A 24,273-nucleotide genomic window follows, 5' to 3' on the forward strand; every position below is an offset into this window, starting at 1 on the left:
GGTACTGTTAAGTTTTTCAAATTTACATGTCGGCTTGTTTGGTTTTATACTCGTACTTTCAAAGTTTTGGGTATTGATTAAACTTTTGGATATGGTGCCTGTTTTTTTAATTTTGTCTTTTGACAGGTTCCGAGAAATGATTTTTTTACCCTTGAACCCCTTCTCTAAAATAATTGCATTCAATTACAATCTAAATCGAACCCCCATAAAAGCGGAAATCCCCCTAAAGAACAATTGTATTAATTCATCTCTTAAGTTCTGTCAATTGAAAATCACCCCTTGACCTGAATATACATACGCCAAAACCGTAAACACTTATTGTATAATGTTGAGGTGAATATCCAAGTTTATGGAGGTGATCAAGATCGTTTTTCGGAACCGATAGCCCGAGGTTAAATATCACATAGTCAGGTCAATAGATTTGGGATATTAATCAGGAATTATACAGTAAGTGTCTTATTTTATGACTATACTAAAAGCAATGCGGTACCTAATAAATATAAATACTGGATTGTTCATAAGACACAATGTTTACAGACAGGCAACCCCAAACTAACCAGGGTTTAAAGGTCAAGCAGTGATCAGTATTTAAGACAAAGTTAGGTTTTCGTCAGGGGTCAAATTTTTGGAAATTGCAAAAACAAAATGTATCTAAGAGGGGGTTTTGATTATAACCAAAAGAAAACATAATAAGCTTAAATTTTTTCGCAAACTATTTACTTGCATACGTTATTTTTTGGTTTTTTAACAACGGGTCCTAATTAATAATCCCTTTTAAATTACATGCTTTTTTTTAGTATAGAAAAAAAAACCCCTAAAAATAGTATCAATTTTGTTCAAAGCATTTCTGCGGTATACATACAATTTTGAAAAAAAAAATATTAGTCTAAAATTTCCTTAAAAGCAGAAATTTTTAATAGATTTTGCCCAAATGTTACTTTTTTTCAAAAGAAAAAAAAAAAGACATAACAGTGTTTTTTAACACAATTTCCCAAAGTTTCTTCCCGAAAGAAACAAAAAGCGACTTAAACCATACATATGTTTAAATGCATGGCGTACAAATTTTTATATTCTAGAGTACAGATTTAATAAAAAATATTTTGTATTTAGTTATCTAAGCACTGGCACGTTAAATTTTAAAGACTTAACTAATTTGGAAAATCCCTTGGGTCCGAATCGATTGGGGGACGAAGGAAAAGGGGTCTTTTGGACCCAACTTTGTTTTTCCACTTCCCTAAGGGAAAGGGGTTATCCCTAAGAAACTAGCATAAGTGTTAGGAACGAACTGGGTCTCTTTGATTATAACTGATTGGGGGGTGACAATTTTTTATACCATTTAATTAAAACCCTTTAAATTTACCAAATATGGTATAAATTAAAATTGGGGCTATATTTTGTCTTTAAAAAACCCAATAAGTGGCAAAAAAGACCCCAAAAGAACCAAGCAGCAACGGAATGAAAATTATTGGAAACCCATAAATTGTATCAAAAATTAATGAATGTTCCCAAACACCTTATCAAAAATCCTTTATCCGCCCCTAAAAGTGAAGTTTTATATCATAAAAGACAGCGCGCGAAACCTGTTGGGAGTCAATACAATTTACTATTTAGGGGCAATGCGGATTTTTGGTTAAGGGGGGAAGGGGGCTTTTTAAGTTTATTTTTTTTGGGCTAATAAGGATGTTTGCTCTGTTCCTCCCGTGGTATAAATAAAACTAAATGAAGATAACGTTTTAAGAGAGAGAAATTGTCCCGTTAGCTTTTTTTCCATGGATTTCTCATCCCCCTGGATAATGACTTGTAATGTGAGCAGCAAATTTTGCTTGTTGCAAAGATAATTAACGATATACAATATCCCGCGTGGTATTTGTTAAAAAAAGCGAGCTTTCGAGTTGAATGAGAAAGGTTATTATGTTGCTATTAAAATTTGGGCCCTTTTTAAAAACTAATAATGAGAAAAAAGATAGCAAAAAGAACAGAAAATTGCCAGCCATTATCAAAAAAGAATAAGTATTTATTTTATTAAGAGTAATTATCACTTCGTGCGAGGGATTTTAAAAATGGGCCCCCTAGGGATGGAGTTTTTTTGTCAAAAATAAAGATTTCGAAAAATAATTTTATTACTTTCATTTAAATGAAACGGCAGGGTAAATTTCCGGAAAGGGAGAAGACAGCAAACAGGCTTTTGTTTGTTTGTTTGTTTTTTGGTTTAACGCCCCTTTTCCAACAGTATTTCAGTTATGTAACGGGGGGCAGTTAACTAACCAATGTTATGGATTACTAACCCGTACAAACCTGTTCTCCGCAAGTAATTGCCAATTTCCCACATGAATCAGAGGTTGCAGACAATGATTCACACACAAATCTTCAATCAAATCGCACGGAGAAAAAACACCCCACCCGGGGGGGCGAATCGGTTTTGATCTGCCCCGCTCTTTCTACTGCGCGAAGGGGCAGCTCATTTAGGGGAAAACGAAATAAAATGACGCTACACCAACACGAAAATAAGACATTTTGAAACTGATAATCAAACGTAGAAACAAATCACATTCGCCTTGGGTGGGTATTTTTTTTCATGTCGAAGATATGAATACTCCTAGACTAACATGTTGGATGAAATCTGAAAATTCCGCCCCTTTTCAAATTGAGGCGCGATAAACGGAAAAATTTGGGTTGTCACTTCGTTCCCTGGGCGACGGGCGAATTTGAACAAATTGTTGGCCCCTTTTAACGTCGGCGCATGATTAAACGACTTATCAAAAGCTAAAACAGTCCCGAAACAGAAAATTTTGGGCACACCGATAATTAAGCACAAAATAAATTTGGTGAACATAGTTTTATCACATTAACGAGTTATTTGAAGTTTGTCAGGTTATTTTATACCCGAAGAACTTTTTTATTGCCTTGTAATTTTCGCAGTACGCGTTGAACCCTTTCGATATATTTTGCCCAAATAAAAGAAAAATAAGGACATAACAAAAGGTTTTTTTAGAAAAAAAATCTTTAAAAAAAACTTATAATACTTGAAACAATATGTCGGCCATGGAAATCATTAAAAGTGATACTGCTTTCTTGACGTCTGATAAGATTTTAGTTTCAATCCCCCTAAGCTTTTTAAAATTTTTAAAGACAATTTCTAACAATATTAGGATAACAAATTTTAATGTTGCTATGCCGAATGTGATTTTCAGCTCCCCCTTTGCAGCAGGCGAAAAGCTTCTTTTTCCTTATAAATGGGCTGGAAAATTAACAATTTTTTAAAACCCACTAATTTAACGATATCCGCATTTTTTTCCAAAGTAACGAGCTGTAAAGAAATTTAAAAAAAAAAAATCCTACTGAAAGAAAATGGAAGATGGGCTAATGAAAGGTTTTTGAGAAGGGCATTATATAATCTAAAAATGTGTGAATAAACCCCGTTAAAATGGCAAACAATAAAATTAAAAAGAAATTTTCTATTAAAACAGTAATGACCGCAAACCCTGACAAAAAACCCCCAATCGTTTCGACCCGCACGGAGCGCAGGGTGGTCTTGATCATGCTATCGCAAATGCATATGTTGGTTTTCCATGGGGCGGTCTAGGGTTCACTACTAGGGAAAATCCACTTACGTAAGAGTCTGTATGATTCTTTATACTTGTTATCCTGCAAAAGAAAACGTTTTTTTTTCTCTAGGAAGTGTTGAAGTGAACAGTTAATGTGAAATATTGCTATTTTATTAAAAAATTTTTAAATTTTTTTTATCAGAACCCTTAAAAAAAAGCAGGGCGGGAAAATAACTCGTTTTCTTGACGAGCAGTCTTGAAACAAAAGGTCGATCAATGGATACGAGGGCACATTCTAAAAGATCATTTGTAACAGGTGTTTCACATGCGATTGCTATGTAACAGGTGTTACAAAAGAGATCGCTATGTAACGAAAAAAAGCAATGTGTAACAATTTTGAGACGAATGTGATCGATGCCGATTTTTGAGAGACATCTGACACATTTTGTCACACGTCATTTTCAAATTTGGAAAAAAAAACAAAAAAAATGCATTTTTACATCTGAAAAACATTTAACAGTTTTAGCTCACTGCAATGACAAAGTAAACTATTGGGGTCTCCTTTGTGCGTCGTTGATATTACCGGTTAGGGTTTAAAATCTTGGGACTGCTTTATCTGGCAATAAACTTTTCAAAAATACCGTTATGATGACTTGCGTTTTATAAAGATGGTACACATGTACGTGTCACTTATAAATTCCCCTATCGGTTTTTGGTTTGTAAATTTCACTTTTTCTAAAATTTATGAATACAGATAGAATATTTTGATTAAACGGGAAAATGCACACCCTGCAATCCCCGTTCAACTTTTTTAAAAATTCAAAAAATGGTTTTATCGCTTGAAAAAAAAAGAGCACAAAATCAAGATCAAGGCAGTCCAACTAACATGAAAGTCTTTTTAAAAACTGAACACCGGGGGTTATGACATTTATGTATACAAAAATGGTAGCTTACTTTTCGAAACGGCTTATCTTTGTTCTGATCCTATGTCGTCGGGTCTGCAGGTTCGCTGCAAGATAGGTTTTTTTGTTTATGTTTTGTTTTTTTTTGTCAATTTTGTTTCTTTGAAATTTTCCCGAATATGTTTTCTCATCCCCCAGAAAGCCTTAGTGTATCGGGCTTTTACCAACCCGTAAACAACGTAGATGTACACCGTAATGAGCCAGAGTATAACTTCATTGAAATAATTGGGAAAAATAACCCTCGACAAGTGTAGAGGGACATACTTCGAACCGCCGGGTGAAAACCCACTGTATCTATTCAATTTTTTTCACTCGGGCTGTTTTAAAACTGAAAGTTGTCGGTACTAACTAAAAACTGCGATATTGATTTTAATAATATTGACATTTTTATCATCATTATCAACACTTGGACAGTCCGTTTAGGGTCAATGGTAAGATTAACTGCCCTAAAAATGTATTACCTAAATCTGTTGAAAACATACGCTCTGAATCCATCAAACAAAAAAATATTCATCAAAAAACCCTTCTGAAGGTGCCCCAATTTTTAGACGTTTGCAGTAATGGGGGTAAATAACAATTGAACAGAGTAAAAATGGTGGTTATTGTACCAAAAAATTTAGAAAACTGACAAAGCGAGTTATGATCCGGGGACAAAAATATATTTACATCAAAAAACGAAAAAAAAGTAAGCCAATAAATTTATTTTCGCATCAAACGGGGAAAACCCAAAACTTTTTAAACTGATAGAAAACTTTAACTTTCCTTCTTTAAAGTCGTCACTTTTTCATTGTGGTGAGTTTGTATTTTTAAAAGGTTTGGGTTTTTTAAGGCGTAAACTCTGTTTGTTACCTTTGAGAAGAAGGGGTTTATGGAGGGGGTTTTGGCGGTTTCAAAATTTTATAGTGGAAATTTTTTCAGGCTCCAACTGCACCAGACCTTCCTGACCCGCGAATAGTTTTTTTACTTGTACCAATTCACACTCCAATCAAAATTTTCGAGCCCAAGCGGGTTTGGGGGGAAGCCATTTGGCGAACTTAAGCAGTGAGAAATGAGTTCACTTAAAGGTTGACTGTTTGTAATTGATAAATAAGGAAAAAAAGAAATACTAGGGTTTTTTTTGCTTAGTCTGCAAGTTAATAAGTCCATCTGTAACGATTAAAAACGAAGAAGATTAAACTGTAAAGAAAATTATAAACATTTATTAAGCGTTAAGCCCAGATTGCTGAAAATACTGTAAGATAGGACTCCCTTTTCCTTTTAGTGGCAATGATTTTTTAAAAAAAAAAGGCTCTCGCAGAGTCCCGTGAGCCATTATTTAAATGACACACAATCAGAAATTTGCTTTAGTAACATAAAGACAAAATATTTTGTCTTTAAAAAACCGCCCTAGTTACGCTTGTACTGTCTTTTGTATATCGTTTTCCGCTTTTAAAGGCCATGCTACCGTATTTTTATCCAATACTATATTGGTGCAAAAAGACAGAAAACCCCCTTACATTCAAATTATACTGGGCTCCAGCTTGCAGTTTTGATATACCTCATAATGCTGAGCGCCAAGTGGGAAGCACTATAACTTTGTTTTACGTATTTATATAACGTAATAGGAGCAAACCGATGAATCATTAAGAGGGCATTGTGTGCAATTATAATCATCTTTTTGGCGAAATATGCAAGTTTGAGTGGGTTTTTAATTGCTTTTTTCTCCTAACGGAGCACACATTTGGATTAAAAGTTATTTATCTTTGAAAAAAGTGTTGTTAATTTAATCTGTTACTATGTTACACATAACTTTGAGAAAAAAAAACCACATATTTTTGGATAATTGTAATACTGTTACATATTTATATTAGAAATATCTTAATTTGGCGGCCATTTTGTTTTCCGCCATTTTGACCTATAAAAAACCATTTGTCAGATGGCCAACATATATTTTTGAATTCAGCATACCCAAATTATACTAAAAAAGTATATGGGACCAAATGCTAACAAAATTCCTGTACCTCTCACATTTATTGAAATCTGGACTAGACTAATAGAAAGAAAGACGTGTTTGACATGAAAATTAAACAGCATGTAAAAGATGTATATTACTTTAAGAAACATGTGTCAGTATACTGATATAAACATTGAATTCCAGAAAATGACTGCCTATAGGGGCCCCACTTCCGGACAGTCAAACGCCTTTAAAAACTCACCATTTTCAAAGAACTGTTACACATGTTCGTTTTGATGCATTTGCAATAGCGTGCGAGTGGTGAAATTTCACATAACAAGGTGGAACACAGTTTTCAGCAATTGTTTATCTTTATTTCTTTACAAATGGCATTCATTTTCAAAGGGAAACAACTTTTTCTCGACGATTACTTAAAATAATCGGAAAAAAGTTGTCTCCCTTTGAAAAAGAATGCCATTTGTACTTAAAGTATTCCGAAAATGTTGACTTGGATATTTGGACTATTTGGATACGGTTCATTTTCAACGGATAAATTATCATAACCTGCATTTCCCAGTCATGGATGCGCAACCAATGTCCTCCTTATTGCATACAAAAATACAAATTTGGTTAAAAGTTGTATTTTCAAGGACACACCTATTCTCCCAGACATTACAAAGTCATCGTTACATATGCTTCTTTAACTTATGAAGTTATTATTTAGGGATAAACCCCGAGTTACCTGAAGGTAATCATGGAGAAGCTTCACAATTAGAGGAACTGAAAGAGGAAAATAATAAATTAAAGATGGAAGCGGCTAATGTATGTATATCTAATTATTTTTATATAAGCTTATAAAATACTTTACTATAAATATTAATACATTTTACAGGATAGAATCAAGTTCTACTCGTGTCAATAGCAGGAATCGTGAATAATTATCGGTTATTGCTCTAATAGACGGACATTTATTTTAGGTGTTTGTTACACTTTGCTTTAATTAGCATTCATGCTACATCCTCTTGTCAATGAATATTTAGCATTATCAATAACTACCTAATGCTTCATAAATTTTATATTACACACATATGACACAGTTCATGTTCTTGTAAATCGTGACACTTTGAAAAGGCAAAACGTTGAGGTCCTGTCAAAGCTTTCTTTAGATATTATAGTACAATGTTTCATTTAAAGAGTTTTAGATCTATTACGTACAATTTCTGATGTTCAAATTATAATAAATTGAAAGATTTAGAGATAAAATCATGTTTTTCAATATAGCAACAATGATTAGAAACGGTTTTTTTTTACTATTGAACTCTGCTTATCTATTCCACGTATCAGGTGAAAGCGAGTATCCTAGAGAAATTTGCATTATTTTGTTACTTTCATGTTCGGTTCGAGAGCCTCCTGACAAATACATGCATATAATTAGGCGCGTCTTCCCAATGATTTTTTTAAGCAAGTAAGAGACGTATAGTGCAAGGTCTTCAATAAACTTATGCTTCATATCGAATTTTATAAAGTTATGTCGAGTGCGTTTTCAAACTGTTTCAGTGTATGTTATAAAACGGAAAACTATAGCATAACATAGTTTATGCTTAAAAGATGTGCTATTAATGATACATGTTTACAAAAAGTCTTTCTTACATATTGAGAACAATTGGTATCAGTCATTGTGAAAAAGGTATATGAGGTATCAACACTAAATTAAAAATGACTTATGGGGGATTACACAACGTATTGCATGTTCCTTAAATTAGTAGCTAGTGACATTAACGGTTGCTTGTTATTCATTGTTGATAAGTACTAGACACAACCAACGATTTATAATTATAATTTTATATTAAGGAATAGGCATTTATTGTATATATAAAATACTAATGAAATACATTTTATATAATGAGATTTAATAAAACATCTAGGAATTTCTCAGATTCAGCTCATATGTAGAGTGTAGATTTCCTCCAATCTTGTCGTCTGATATAAGTTTCAGACATCAAAAATAATCACACAGAAATAATTAAGTATCTCTGTAAATATATATAATTTATATATTACAAACAAATAAACAAAAGTATCAAACACAAGTCTCACAATTCTTGTTCTGTTTAAAATACTTTTAGGTTCTAGTAAAAGTCTGAATTCGATGTATTCAGACCATTACTCATGTATATTTAGTGAACAAAAACATTGTTTCATTTCAGGAAGCTATTGCCATTGCAAGATTACGAAAATCACTGTTACACCTGACAGGAAACATTCATTTCTACAAAAGTGGAAGAGAATACGTCGTATGTAAGAGTGCAGGTCTTATGTCTGCCAAGAAAATTAGTATGACTAGAAAGAACAATGAAAATAGCTCAGTCTAACTCATCCTTGGCTTGGTGAAATAACTAATCGAACCTTACATTTGTCTGAGAAAAAAACCGTTGAATTATGATATATAGAAGTGGTACTTTTCTCAAATACCAATTGGATGTATTTTAAGGTTGTACATTACTAGTACCTTGTGGTCTAGAAAACAATCGTTAATGGCGGACCCTGAAACTTACATTCATTAGATATCACTACTTTTAGATCAAACAGACATACGTTAAAAATGCCAAACTATACTTCAAGAATGAAAATTTAGAAATGATATTTCCTTTTCTATGTGACAACCCCATGTAAGATATATTATCATTAAGAAATGCTGGACATTGGAATGAGTCATGTGAATCACAGTAGCCCCGCGTATGTACAGCAAAGATAGAAAACAAGATGTTTTCATATTTAGATCTTCTTGTTTCTAACATACGCATTTGAATATCATGTCTGGAATGATACTGGGCCATTTCCGTCATTTCTGATGCAAAATCATAAGTTGGCGCCATTAACTCAAAGAGCTGTAAATGTATTCCAAAGGAAGTTCATACACGTTAATCAGAGCAGCAGACGAGATAGATATTTACTTTCATCCTACCACTGTGCATTTATCTATTACATTTGACGTTTATACTGTCAAATAGTTCTTATAAAGTCAAAACAATTGACGAACTACTTTGTAAACTAGGAAGTGTAAACTGGGTCAGTAGTTCGTAAGAGGTGATGATCGTGCAAACATTCCTGAAAATAGCCACGAGAAAAGTTTAGTATTAGTCTACTTCATACTAGTCTACCTCAATATGGAATGGTTCAGTGATGGCTTTTGAAGTGTGTGTGAATCGACCTTGACTATTCGTATTTGTTTTTAATTGTAGCGCTTTTACATTAGTGCGGCTAGAAATGTATCCTTTTAACATACAGTCGTGTATTGTACTTATTAGATCTAAACCATTAAATGTGGAAGGGAATTCATTGACTTCCTATTGCCCGGCAGGGAAATGAGTATATTTAAGGTAAAGACGGTGGGCATTTGAATTCGTCTCAAGCGTGGTTTTCGGCTGTATTGGAGTCAAAACCTATTTGCTTGATATGTACATGAATGCCCGGTAAGCACCTATGATTTATATTCCATAGAAGGCAAGCTATGAGGTAATGAATAATACAACCGAAACTTCATGAATATACAACATCAATCATTATCTTAAGCTTGACTTAACTGGCACTCTAAACATAAAGACTGAATTTACCCCGTTTTCCCAAAAAATGATTGTATGCCTCCGACTAATGTAGAAATTAACCTGTCCAAAATGTATACATTATCTGCCTTTGTCCAATATAACTATCAACCTCACCTATCGAAAAGTGTACAGTATACCTCTACCGAATGTAATAATTACCCTGCCGATATCGCCATACAAATTCAGAGGCAAAACAAGGCATAAATTTGTCTCTAATCTCAAAAGGGGCTAACTTCCAGATTTATGTCAAAATTAATACTTTAGATATATACTTGCCTTAAGATTAAAAAAAAACAGTTTTCGTTCAGATGTTTAAATTTATTTATTTTGTTGGGTTTAACGTCGCACCGACACAATTACAGGTCATATGGGGATTTTCCAGCTTTGATTGTGGAAGAACACCCCAGGTGCCCCACCGTGCATTATTTCATCACGAGCGGGCACCTGAGTAGAACCACCGACCTTTCACAAGCCAGCTGGATGGCTTCCTCACATGAAGAATTCAACCCTCGAGTGAGGCTAGAACCGACATCGATGAGGGTCAAGTGATTTGAAGTCAGCGCCCTTAACCACTCGGCCACGGAGGCCCCTTCACATGTTTAAAGGTTTGTTGATTGTTGTAGTTTTGTTTTGTATTCATAGCTTTTAAATAATTAATTATCTAAATAACCGCCTCAATAGCCCAGTGGTACAGCGCCCGCTTCGAGTGCGGGAGGTCGTGGATTCGATCCCCGGCTACGTCATATGAAAGACATGAAAAATGGCACCAGTAGCTCCATTGCTTGGCGCTCAGCATTAAAAGGGAAACTGGCCACTTCTCTCATACCCTCGTGGCGATGGATTCAATCTGGAGTGATTAATATAAGTCGCAGAACTTGATTCACAATCTTCCTTATATAAATTAGTATAAACTAATTAATTATCTTTTTCGTATTCAACTTCAATGTATTGCATTGATAAATATACCTATTAGCCTGATACATGTTAAAATACCTGTGTTACAATGATAAAGGTTGTGTGAATTACACTAACAACATGTGAAACAACACTTATAAATTGTATAGCAAAAAGCGTTATAAGAATCACATAAGCTATAAATAGATATTAAGATTAACAACATTTATAAAAAAAGCAAACAGTAATAATTTATAACCTTAGAATATGTATATAAAATGACTTTAATTGCATAACATGCACTAGTTATAGAGATGTAACAGGACATCACACATTCTTCAAAAGTATTCTATAAAAAGCAACTTCAACGAACGTATCTTAACATGGCACAACAACTTTTAACACAGAGCGAAGTGTGCATTATATCAAATTGTATGTATACCATGAAATAATCAATATATCTCAGTACAAATTTGAGGGTGAAAAATGTGACTTAAATTTCTCTCTCATCTGAAAATGGTCTGCCTCAAATTTAATGTCAAAACAGTTTCGAACTCTTTACATCTATTGATACTAATTCATTTTAGTTAAACTTATATTCTGAAAGCCAAATTTACAATTACACAAAAAAATATAACGAAACTTTCTACACAATTGGTACTAAAATATACCGGCCAAAAAGGGCATGTCTTCAGACAAACATCACGAACATCAAACAAATGTCTTTTTTATTTATTTATTTATTTGAGTTTTACGGCGCACCAACACAGTATAGGTTATATGGCGCGAAACAGGACTACAAATTTTGGTTCCACAACTCATTTACATCGAAATAAAAACATGAGGTATGAAATCAAAATTTGCATACCTGCTGGAATCACAGAGTTACTGCAAAACAAACTGTTAAGACCCTATTAGTCGCCTCTTACGATCATGCAAGGGTAATGCAGTGGTTCCAATTCTTTTCATACATAGATCGTCCCAGAACCACATGGAGCTTTTTAATTTAATATTTTGCTAAAATTCTAGGAAAATAAGTACTGCTAAATTAAAATTTGATTTTATTCTTTGTTTCAGCCTAATCTATTTGACTGCATATTTTATTTTAGCATTGCGATAAAACAATCATTATAAATATCACTATCCTTTAAAAGAACTATTGTTAACCTTTACCCCGATTTTACACCGATTATTTTTTTGATAATGAATTTGTCCGTCTTCTAATTTAGACAGTACCATTGACTGTTAAAAGGCTTCCTTATTTAAAAGATACTGACTGAATGGCGAACACTGCAGATCATGATCAGACTGTGCAGGCTGATCATGATCTACTCTGGCTGCAAAGGCAGAATCAAACATGATAATGATTAAAATAATTTTTTCAAAGTTTTAAAACAGTTTAATGTACAAAACAATTTATTTGGTTTTAAAGTCCCTATGATTTTTGTACAATAGCATTTTAATACTCCGAAAGTAAATAATTCAGTCATAACATAAAGTATGTTTTGCAGACTGGTATAAATGAACCAATGTTTAAAAACATTCAGAAAATAACATATTACTAAAATTGAATAGCACAAAAAATGAGATCAGCTCGCTTAATCACCAGTTTATTGACTCTTAAGAATTGCAGTATGATACTACTTAGAAAGTATCTAAGCTACAGAAAAGTGTTCCTTAGAACTCAAAAAAAACATCTTCCTTTATTCTAAACAAAAGGGCCAAGATGGCTCACCTGTGTAATACGCCATAACAGTGTAAACATGTTTTCCCTAGTGATTTCATGGAGACAAATATTCTGACCAATTTTCAATAAGATTGGACCAAAATATGTGGCCTCTTGAGTGTAAAGAAGCATTTTCTTTGATTTGACCAAGTTATCTAGTTTTTTACCCCACATGACCCAGATGCGAACTTGTCCTAAATTTCATGAAAACAAACATTCTGACAAAGTTTCGGGAAGTTTGGAGCAAAAAAGTGGCCTTTAGAGTGTATACAAGTTTTTCTTATGATTTGACCTGGTGACCTAGTTTTTGACCCACGTGATCCAGATTTGAAATCATCCAAGACTTTATGATAACAAACATTCTGACCAAATTTTATGAAGATAGAATCAAAAATGTGCCCCCTAGGGTGTAAACAAGCTTATTCTTTGATTTGACCTGGTGACCTAGATTTTGACCCCACATGACCCAGATAAAAATTAATGCGATATTTCATGCAGACAAACATTCTGGCAAAGTTTCATGCACATCAAATGAACAAGAGTTGATTTGACCTGATGACCTAGTTTCTGACCCAATATGACCAAGTTTCAAACTTGGCCTAGAAATCATCAAGATAAACATTCTGACCAAGTTTCAAGAAGATATGGTCATAAATGTGGCCTCTAGGTTGTTAACAAGCTTTTCCTTTGATTTGACCCGATGACCTAGTTTTTGATCTGACATGACCAAGTTTCAATCCAGGCCTAGAGATCATCAAGATAATCATTCTGTGCAAGTGTGTATCAAATCAAAGCATAAATGAAACATCTATATGGCTGAAAGGACCAAAATAGAAAATTTTGTCCCTTTCAAGGGCAACAACTCTAGGACCCATGATGGAATCAAGCCGGTTTTCGAAAGCAACCGAGATCTTCTTGTGACTTAAGTTGTGTGTAAGTGGGCCATAACTCTGCAACCTATGACGGGATCTGGCCAATTTTCGAAAGGAACCGAGATATTATGCCAATACATCTTCTGTGCAAGTTTTATTAAAGCTGATTATAAAATGTGGTCTCTATCGTGTTCACAAGCTAACAAGAGTGCCAGAATGTCACAATATACGCCCGTCACAGCAAATTTCTTTACATTAGCACCTGTATTTGCAAATGGAATTTTAATTTTGTGGTTGTTTACTATGTATTTTTTAGTAATTATTGTAATTCTTTTGTTTTTCTAAGTCCACCAAAAATCCTTACCAGATAGAGATACCTTAAATTGAAAGTAACATTATGTTGTACCACAGAAAAGTTTTCTTGGTTTTTCCCTACGGTCAATTATAAAAAAGTTACAATGTAAGTTATTTATAGTAACAACTAAGGGAAATTAATCTTAAAAAAAAAAACAATCAAAAAAAATTGTAAGTCCACATAAAAATACTTACGAGGTAGTGATAGGTCAAAATACACCTCAGAATTGGATGTAACATGCATGTTGTACCACAGAAAAGTGGTCTCGATTTTTCGCTACGACTAGTAATGAAAAAGTAACAATATAAGCTATTTATAGTAACAACAAAGGGAAGTAATTCTAAAGAAGGGACCTGCGCATGACACTCCGTTTCATGATTTGTACAATTGTACAATTGTGCCAAGTTACATCAAAATCCCTCCATGCATGAAGAAGAAATGCTCCGGACAAAGTCATTCTTGTATCTGACCTTTGGCCTCTTAGTGTGACCTAGACCTTAGACCTAGGGACCTAGTTCTTGCGTATGACACTCCATCTCGTGGTGGTGAACATTTGTGCCAAGTTATATCAAAATCCCTCCATGCATAAAGAAGAAATGCTCCGGACAAAGTTTTCATTCTTGTATCCTTTGACCTCTAAGTGTGACCTTGACCTTAGACCTAGGGACCTGGTCCTTGCGCATGACACTCCGCCTCATGATGGTGAACAATTGTGCCAAGCTACATCAAAATCCTTCCATGCATGAAGAATATATGCTCCGGACAATGCCATTCTTGAATTTGACATTTGACCTCTAAGTGTGACCTTGACCTTAGACCTAGGGATCTGGTTCTTGCGTATAACATTCCGTCTCATAATGGTGAATAATTGTGCCAAGTTTCATCAAAATCCCTCCATGCATGAAGAAGATATGCTCCGGACAAAGTATGTGAACACCGCCCGCCAGGGGTGTTCCCATAATACGTCCCGTTTTTCAAACGGACGTATACAAATGGCCAATTCTGGCCCTTTAAGGGGCCATAACTCTGAAACCCATGATAGAATCTGGCCGGTTTTCCAAAGGAACCAAGATATCATGCCAATACAAGCTGTGTGCAAGTTTAATTAAATCAAATACAAAATGTGGTCTCTATCGTGTTCACAAGGAAATTGTGAACGGACGGACGACGGACGACGGGCGATCACAAAAGCTCACCCTGTCACTACGTGACAGGTGAGGTAATAAAATAGTTATGGTTTAAAACATAAGTTTATTTATCATTATGTTTTATTATGCAGTATACATTGTGTACCTAATCAGATAAAAATATTCTTGTCTAAATGAATCTCCTGAATAGAGTTTTTAATAAACAAGTGAATACCACTCTTTCTTGAACGTACCACTGTGTTGTAGTTATTGCTTTTTGGTAATATTCTGAATTTATGGGAAAGGATAAGTCAGTGTCTGTTCTGAATATCACGCTCCTTTTTTGCATGCATATTCATTTACTTTACCATAAGATAGTACGTCCCATTTTTCTCATCCGTTCACTTTCTTATTAGGTTTATTTACCCAAAGATTCGAATTCATTCACTTTCCCACCAGGTGTATAATCCAGTGTTTCATATGTATTCACTTTCCCGTTGGGTGTATGTTCTAGTTTTTCGATTTCATTCCCGTTCCCATTTTGTATACGTGTTGTGTTCGCTGTTTCTGTTTCAATGGTAATTTTCTCAAAACCTAACGGTGTTACGGTATTGCTCCTTAGTGCAGATTGCGTTCTTTGAGTCTTGAAATGTTCAAGTTTTGCTAAATCAGTCTTCATTTCTGTCTTTATCTTTCTTGCATTCACACTGAAATAAAATATTCAAATACTAAAACAAATAAATGTACTACAAGGATTGTTCTTTTTCTTCATATTTTAGATGTGTCTCGTAATTACGTATAAAGAATGAAATGAATCAATCCTCTGTTCTAAAATATCGGTCTGCTCCTGAAATGCATTGTTGTTATGTTTTGAAATACTCCGGAATGATTAAATTTCGTTGGCTTTTTCACTGCTCCTTCGTATGGACATTAAACTTATAATTGAAATGTAATTTTACTTGTTCTTTGAAACTTTTTATTGATGCAACAGCGAAATACACAAAAATAGCAAAGATAGCAGTAATCGATTAATCTCTGCATATAAACTAAAACCGTCTGGTTGAGAAGAAAACATATTTCATTTCTGGTTGGAACACATTTACTACATTTTCACCTCTGAATATAGTCCACCAGCAAATTAAAGTATTTTTTCCCTAATGTGGTCTTCATACACAGGTTTGACAGTGTAAATTTTATCAGGCCGTATATGTAATACATTTCGGATAAAATCTATTGTTTCTGCATTTCCCAAGTCGCTATATCCTTTGAACACCTGACCAAAATAAAACAAATGAGTTTGCATTAAGGATGGGATAAATCAAAAACTTCAAGTAGTCATCTCCAATATTGATTTTTGAAATCAATCAAACCGAAAGTAGGAAATCTACACGCCTGACGCAATCGCTAATAGAGAACAAAACATTTTCAAAGTATTTCAACTCTCTTTTTACACTATCTACTAATAAACTTTGATAATGTGGCAGTTGAGTCCAATAAGTCCAGGGGTGTTCAAAGATAATCTGTCATAGATCTTATGCAAAACAATAATTGGATTTACCTGTATTGGAAAATAAACAGTGTCTATTGTATTGAGGTCAGCTGCCACATTATCAAAGTTTAGTAGTAACTACAGTTAAGTGGATTCAAACTAAGCTACGCATAGTCTTATGTATATGACCGACGATCAACAGGCGAAACAAAGGCATGAATTTCAAAACAAATTAAACTTTTCACTTCTCCTGACCTCTGACCTGGCAAAGTGCATTGTATGAAAATGGAGAAGATCGGGCAGGCTTGTATTCATGGCAATTATATCTCGTGTACCTGTCCTGTTCACAGGATAGCAAAATGTATACTTGGGCTATAGAATTGTAAAAAGTGCACTTAAATACTTATAGGTCAAAGAAACATAAAAACATGTAAATAGAATTTTTAATGATCTTAAAATATATTACAGCTGTAAACGTTTCCTCAGTTCTGAGTTACGCTGTGAACATATTTGGGTTTTTATTTAGCTTTGTTCAGGTGTGCAGAAATTAAGTTTCATGCGAGTGAAATTAAGTGAGTAACTTTGTAGATATCTGCGTTTAGCTTTCGTTGTCATGTGAAATTTTGCTAGAAGACATGCAAGCCGTATATATGTACAAAACACACAAGAGACATTGTTATCTGTTACGTTTTTAAACTAGATTAACAGTAAAGATTATTCCAGTTGAAATAAAATAAATTACTTACCTCCAAAATTTAAGATAGATAATTATGACTGCACCAGCACCAACCAAACATACTGCGATACAGATTCCAATTATTCCACCTGGGGATAAACCACTCCCAGGACTTTTATTTTCTGAAACAAATGAACGATCGTTTACATAATTTAGTCAGAGTTATGGTCTCTGTCATCTATTAAATGTTTGTGGTGGCAGATTCTCTTCAATTTAAAGGCGGTATAAGACACTTGACTTTCAAATACTGAATTTCTTTAATTTTCTTCCTTTTACTAGTATTCAAGTATAATTCTATATTTCGCAGTCGATATATCTTTCCGATAGCAGAAAATCATTGGCACTGAACATTAAAAAAATAACAATTTTACAGTTTTAGTAGGGAGTTTAGTAGAACAAATCTAAAAGACGTTGTCTTTTCTCCTAATACTATCCAGACATATATATGTTTGTTTACATTGTGTGTTTGCCTGAAGAAGTATTTTATTACGAAACGCGTTGCAAACTTGAGTTGTTTTCTTTCTTTAACAATATCAAGACATATGTAATATATGTTTAAACTAAAACTACAGATTAGTTGGGGTTTTTTTGTTTTCAAAATCATTTATACGATACAGATAGTTCATTGGTGTCTTGGACAGAAAGCAAGCCTTTGTTTCGACTTCGTGTCAACACATGATGTAACAAACTTTTCTATAAATAAAATACCTTCTTTTATTATAAAGGTACAATTTGTTCCGGAATATTCTGAAGGACACTGGCACTGATACGTCGTTCCAGACTGAATACACGTGCCTGAGTTCTCACAGGGATTGGGCAAACATGGATCATCTACAAATAGATAATATCAACACATTTTACAGCTAGAATTCGATGTCCATAGGGACAGAGATAACATATGCCTTTGGATCATCCTAAGGTATTTTCATACTTAAATGAAATATATGTATCTCTTAAACTTAGATTTGATAAATATCATGAATGACAGTGATTTTCTTAAGTTATGCAAAAAAATGTTTTGCCCAACGAAACATTTAAATATGATATTATTGAAAAATGGATTCTAAGCTTTTGTGTCATCAGAATGTTTTACAGGGATACAGATATTTATCAGTTGTGGAAAATACAATTCACACATGGAGTGTAACATTTTCTTCGAATCATACAGTACAGTGTATGAAGGCTATTCAAAAATAGTGTAGACTTTTGCTGTTAGAAGACACCTATAGTGTTCAGTGCATTGTATTGTAAAATAATAAATGTTATTCGCAATATGAGTATAATTAGGTCACGTATTTTAAATAAGTGAAGCAAACTGAAAGTTTAAATCACAACGGCTACTCGTTACCGGTGCAGTCTGTTTTCAAATTGAACGTAGAAAATTCTATCATGGAGATAACTACATTTATAAAATAATGAAACAGACGTCTCATTAGTCCTTAGTCTTTTAAGTCGTAAAAATGATTCCTAGATGGCAAATAACTGCTAAAAGATAACGAAGGTTTCAGGGAGAAGTCAGTTAGTAAACCGACGTTTACGTAGATCTCTGACTACATACGGTACGAATGAGATTATCAGAAAAAATGCAAATCATGATAATGTATCGATTAATTTGCTTTGTTTAAGTACATTATGTATACCATAACTTGTCCTCACAGGACTCCAGAATTTTGTCTCAAGGAGTTTCACTTATTACATCTCATCATGCTCCCTGACAATTATGGTATTTCTATATCAACAGTAAAGAAAAAGACATATGATATTTAGACATTTACACTCTGTACATAAATGAGTGATTTCGTTTTTCAGAATAGTAATTTTACAAATCATGAATGAAAATCTGGTAAGTTTTAATGACAGTTAAGATATAAAGAGAAAAAGAAATCGCAAAAATCAACTCTACAGTAGTATGTAATACAACGAACTAGTTCGCTTTGATAACTAATCTAACAAAAAGTCTAAACCAACCTGAAATCCATCCTTAAAAGTCGTGCAATTTATTGACTGCATATAATTCCAAACATGGAAGAGCGACGCGTTCACGAATGTAAGTTTTAACTGTTTAATATTACAAACAGCAATATTTCAAACGTAAACCTATCATACCTGTTGAACACAAAGTAGAATTTTACAATAATATAGCTTTAAGCTAGCATCAATGCCTGGAAAATTATTAAACCGTACTATGGTAGAATGACTTTTATTGGTGTCAGTCAGTTCTATTGCAAAGCAGTTCTTTTTTATTTCAATACACCATAGCAAGGAATTTGCATTAAGATGCTTTTGTAGACATAGGCGCCGAAAGTGTCTATTTCTAAAGTTCATTAAAACCCCTTTCCGCGTTATTGTTGATGCATCCTATTTAAAACGAAAACATAACATTATGAATTTAAGGTTGTTTTCTATTTTTTTCTAAAATATATTACTTAGTTTTCGAGTAGTTCCCCTATTATACCAATAATAATAGTGTAATCCCGAACTAAAACAGGGAAGAATATACCTGACAGTAAACTAATATAAACAATCATGCACTTGCATATTATATAACTTTATACTGGTGTCGTACATGTGCTAGGGAAAAGTTATGATCAAATCGTGTAATTATTTAATTTCTATTATATTGCCTATTTGTTTTAGAAAGTAATGAAATTGATTCAGAAAATACTGATGTACCTCATTTCTTACAAGCGCTGTAGAAGAGGCAGTATCACGTTAGACTTTTTTCAATTTTATCTGCCGGTTTCTACTGTGTACAAATATTAAGTCCTTACATGTAATAATACCATCAGAAAGATAAAAACAATATACAACTTTTACAAACGTTCCAAATAAAAAAACTAATTCGTACAGCTCAGGTCGTGAAGATAAAATCATCTATATATAAGGCGGACAATTTTAAACATCTTCCAGCACGAGAATATTGTCACCAACCCATGTGAACATTGCTCTGAATTATCATAGTAAAAGAATATATTCACCAATCCATATGAACACCAATTTATACAGACCAACTTGACTAAATAAGAATTTCTCGATTCAAGACCAACACAGACCAATGATACGAATCAGAGGCGTCAGATATTGGCCACGGCAATATTTGCCTCTTGATTTTATTTTCTTCCCTACCTATTGAGGCAACCGTATGGAAAATGTAACATATAACAGATTAGAATTTTACTGAGTCAACTGCAAATCTCATAGGTGTAAGTAAATTGTATTCGTATATTTGCTGATTTTAGAATATTATGTTTGTTATAAGGCTAGCTTCACAGTGATTGTGACAGCGGTTTGTTTCAGCATGTATCATTATAGATTAACGTTGATCGAGCATATAAACCAGTGTTTTGTAACCCATGTAAAGGATTGTTTCAAAAGGTTCTAATGGTAATAGGTACAACAAAGTTCCGATAAACGACGTAGTATGTTATTCCAGGAAAGCTGGACGAAACATAAGGGAAAACTACAATGAAATACAAAAGGGAATTATCTTAATTTTAATTCATTCTTAATATCTTTTTACTCCCTGTTTGAATCAATGCGAAAATTATGGTTTGCTGTTATGAAAGTCAAACATTCAGTTAAAATAGAGAATATTTTATTATTACATGCTCGTTTTTATACTTGTTGATATACTTGTACTTGTTCTATACATGTTGATGTATGAATTTCAAATTGGATGTTTCTGGTGCCATTTTAAAGTGAGTCGTCAGGTCAACATTGTTAAGATTTAGTCTTGCACTAATTTTTGTGTTATTATGATACCGTGTTTTCAAAGGTTAGAAGTGCATTTTGCCATAATTTAAGGAATATAAGACGATCAAAGTAATTGGAGCTCATATTTCACATCAAACTGTAATACATTCTAGAACTAATCTACTTTTTCTGAAAAGTGGTTTGCAACTGTACAGTACAGTTAAATTTCCATATAGATTATCACAAATTTAATAACTGTTGTGTAAATGAAGCATTAATAAACTCATGTCTAAAATATAATATCTGAAGAAGACAGTCGTAAAACTTGCATGTTAATCTGCTAGCCATGTACAAGTGAATCATGCGGTTACGTTTGAATGTCAATTTTTGAAACATTCGATGATATTTACCAAGTGTACAATTGTCACCAATCCAGCCAGTGGTACATGAACATGAGTAAGATGAGCTGCTAATGATACATGATTTCTATTCGTCGCTCAGTATATGACAGTTTGAACTCATAATGTTTCCTTCAGTTGCACTATTTCAATAATGATAAAAGAAATTCGTCGTTCAAAAATCAAGTTATTCTTTCCTTGTGCCCTTGAGTTGAATTTTAAAACAGAAAATAGAGCGTTGAATATCACTGTGATATCAGAAAGTATTTATGTATCACTGTCCAAAATACATATGTATTACATCTATTTACTTGTTCACTGATTTCAATCAAATTTCGCCAGCATATATCAATTAAAATGGACAAACGCTTTAATAGCTATAAAAGTAATAATAAACATTTTTATACTATTCTACCACAGATATTCTTAAGTTAAGGTTTTTGTTTTCAAAAGTGCTTTGATTAATATGTTATAATTTATTTAAAACTGTTTCCGACATTGTGTGAAAGGCTAGTATGAAAATACTTCGTTTACTTACATCTTCTTTAAAAACTGACACTTTAAAAATGATGTTTTTAACTCAGATAGTTTTTTATGTTACATATAAATGTTTGTTAGCATGTTGGTCAAATGATACGGTTAGAACAGTGGTCCTAGATTGGCTGCAAAAAGCGCAGGTAAAAACAAAAGAGTCAGTGACTGATGAAATCTACTAAAAAAAATTTAATCATAAAGTAAACATCTAATGGTTAACTTGCAATTTACAAATGTTTGCTTGCATTGATGCATATTTGATACTGCAATTTTAAAATTAATTACAATTCACTCACTATTTGTTTTAATAATTGCCTTGGTTGTGCCCATATTACTTGTGTCTTTCGCTTGAGTACGTTTGTTATATCTTTATCAGAGGAACTTATTTTTGATCTTTCAGAAAACATGCTTGACAAGTGTCCTTTAACTTGCCAATTATAAACCAAAAACAACAACAACAACAGCAGTCAAAGTGTTACGGATTTGACTTCCCTTTTGCCTTTGTAATGGACTTTCAAAATAGGTAAAATAGCCATAAAAATTATAACTATTAATGCACTGGACGTGAAAGTTTTAGTCCATACTTTATTGAATTGTTCTTCCATTGATTTATTGAAATAAAACATATATATAGATAACATTTTGCCAGCTGGTGTTTTACAATTTAACGATTGAAAATAGTATAGTAAAAGCGATATTTTAAACACAAAACGGTCAAGATAAACGTTCCTTTCTTATAACTTATGTTTGGCAGATCAACTTAAAAGAGTACATTCTGCATCAAACATTGGAAACGCCCGTTCAAAAATAATGCTGTTTGTGGGCTGTCAAGTAAAATTTCAAGTCAAGTAAAATTTATTTAAAGTCGGATATCACAACAATATAACACAAGCTCTGCAGGGCTTTTAAACCGACCGGCTGTATTACTACCGACTATAGCAGTATCAATGAAATGAATAAATATTCGAGAACCTCCTAAAGTCAGGCCAACTGCTGTCATGTTCTTACTCGTAGTTGTACAACATGTAAATGTGTCACTTAATTAACTTGAACTGAAATGTTCAAACTACAAAAATAGAAAGAGAATATTATTTTTTTTTTAATTTAGCAAACATTCTCAGTTCTAACGGAATTACGATCAAATCAATGTTTTTCCCAACTCGCAGTCATCAATCTTGATAACGATATTAAAGGATATTGTGTTCTCTTGTGAAACACATTCAAGTTATTTTTAGTAGATAAATCAAATTATATTTTCTGCTTATTTTGTTACAAAGTAAAACCTGTCATGTCCATTTAACATGAGATGCCCCGATCAATTAATTCTACGCGTGAGCACTTCATGGGTGTTGTTACCGGATGATAACATGCTTGAACAAAAGGTAACCAGCCATATCTGCTGCTGTGTTATATATTTATCAGCATGAACCCACAGGCCGCACCACATACTGCTATATGTCATTATACAGTGCCCTTTAAGAATAAACATAATCATTTCGCCTTAGAATTGCAAAGTTGTCAGCCGAGTTTGTTAAGACATCGTGATGGATTCTGTGCATGAACAAGTAAAAATGCCCTGTGCTTTAGCCCATATCGGAAACATTCAATAAGAAAATAAGTATTAACTGCATGCACTGTATTATATATGCGAGCAAATTTTGAGTTGGTTATTTTGCTGCAAAATCTTATATCAACTTTTAAGAACGCATTTAAGAAGATTTATTTATAAGTGACATTCGTGACTTCATTCTTTTCATTGTGACTGAAGTACTACTTTCTAAATATCAAGCAAAAAGTGGTCCAATTAACGAGTACATATGTAATTTACAGTTTTAGCAATTTTATTGTAACTTACATAGCAAGTATATCATAAATAATATGATGCGCAAAAGTGACATGCATACAGCGGCTGAATTGCTTCAGTGGCCTTCACTTATTATTGGTGTCAAGGGCGAGCGTTCATAACTTACTAGACCTAAATGATCGGCATTTCAAGAATAATACTGAAATTGACAGTCATTTATTTAGAACAGGATTTGTGAGCTTTTCAGCCAGACGAAAAATGATCCGTCGAGAGTTGAAAAACAAATACTGCTCGTGGGCTATTCATACGCTCGTATATAGATATATAAGTGGATTATTTTGCGATAAAAATTCTAACACCTGAGATTGCTGAACCCATGCTTTTATTTCCCTCTTTGCGTATGCAGCTTAGTATTGTGAATTACTTGGACAAATTGTTGTGCATTAAGCCCCAAAGTTCCAAATATTTTGCATTCTTCTTGCATGTGTGCTTATCACAGTAACATCATAGCGTTGCCTATTTTATTACTAGGCATTTTATTTGATAACGCGTAGGATAGTTATATTTTGTACAATATGCTATGATGATTTAATAATTATC

The 24,273-nt window shown here is 33.3% G+C and overlaps 1 protein-coding gene across 1 annotated transcript; it reads right to left on the minus strand.

Annotated features, from left to right (window-relative positions):
• Positions 1-7,900: 7,900 nt before the first annotated feature.
• Positions 7,901-22,276, minus strand: LOC128549390 (delta-like protein D). The gene is made up of 5 exons (XM_053526023.1): positions 22,205-22,276; positions 21,348-21,423; positions 17,953-18,075; positions 17,255-17,366; positions 7,901-15,726 (listed from the first exon to the last, which is right to left on the minus strand). The coding sequence occupies exons 1-5, from the start codon at positions 22,274-22,276 to the stop codon at positions 15,438-15,440; spliced, it is 672 nt and encodes a 223-aa protein (XP_053381998.1). The 3' UTR covers positions 7,901-15,437.
• Between the last annotated feature and the right edge of the window lie 1,997 nt (positions 22,277-24,273).

The sequence above is a fragment of the Mercenaria mercenaria genome, chromosome 16, assembly GCF_021730395.1.
Source record: "Mercenaria mercenaria strain notata chromosome 16, MADL_Memer_1, whole genome shotgun sequence".
Lineage (NCBI taxonomy): Eukaryota > Metazoa > Mollusca > Bivalvia > Venerida > Veneridae > Mercenaria > Mercenaria mercenaria.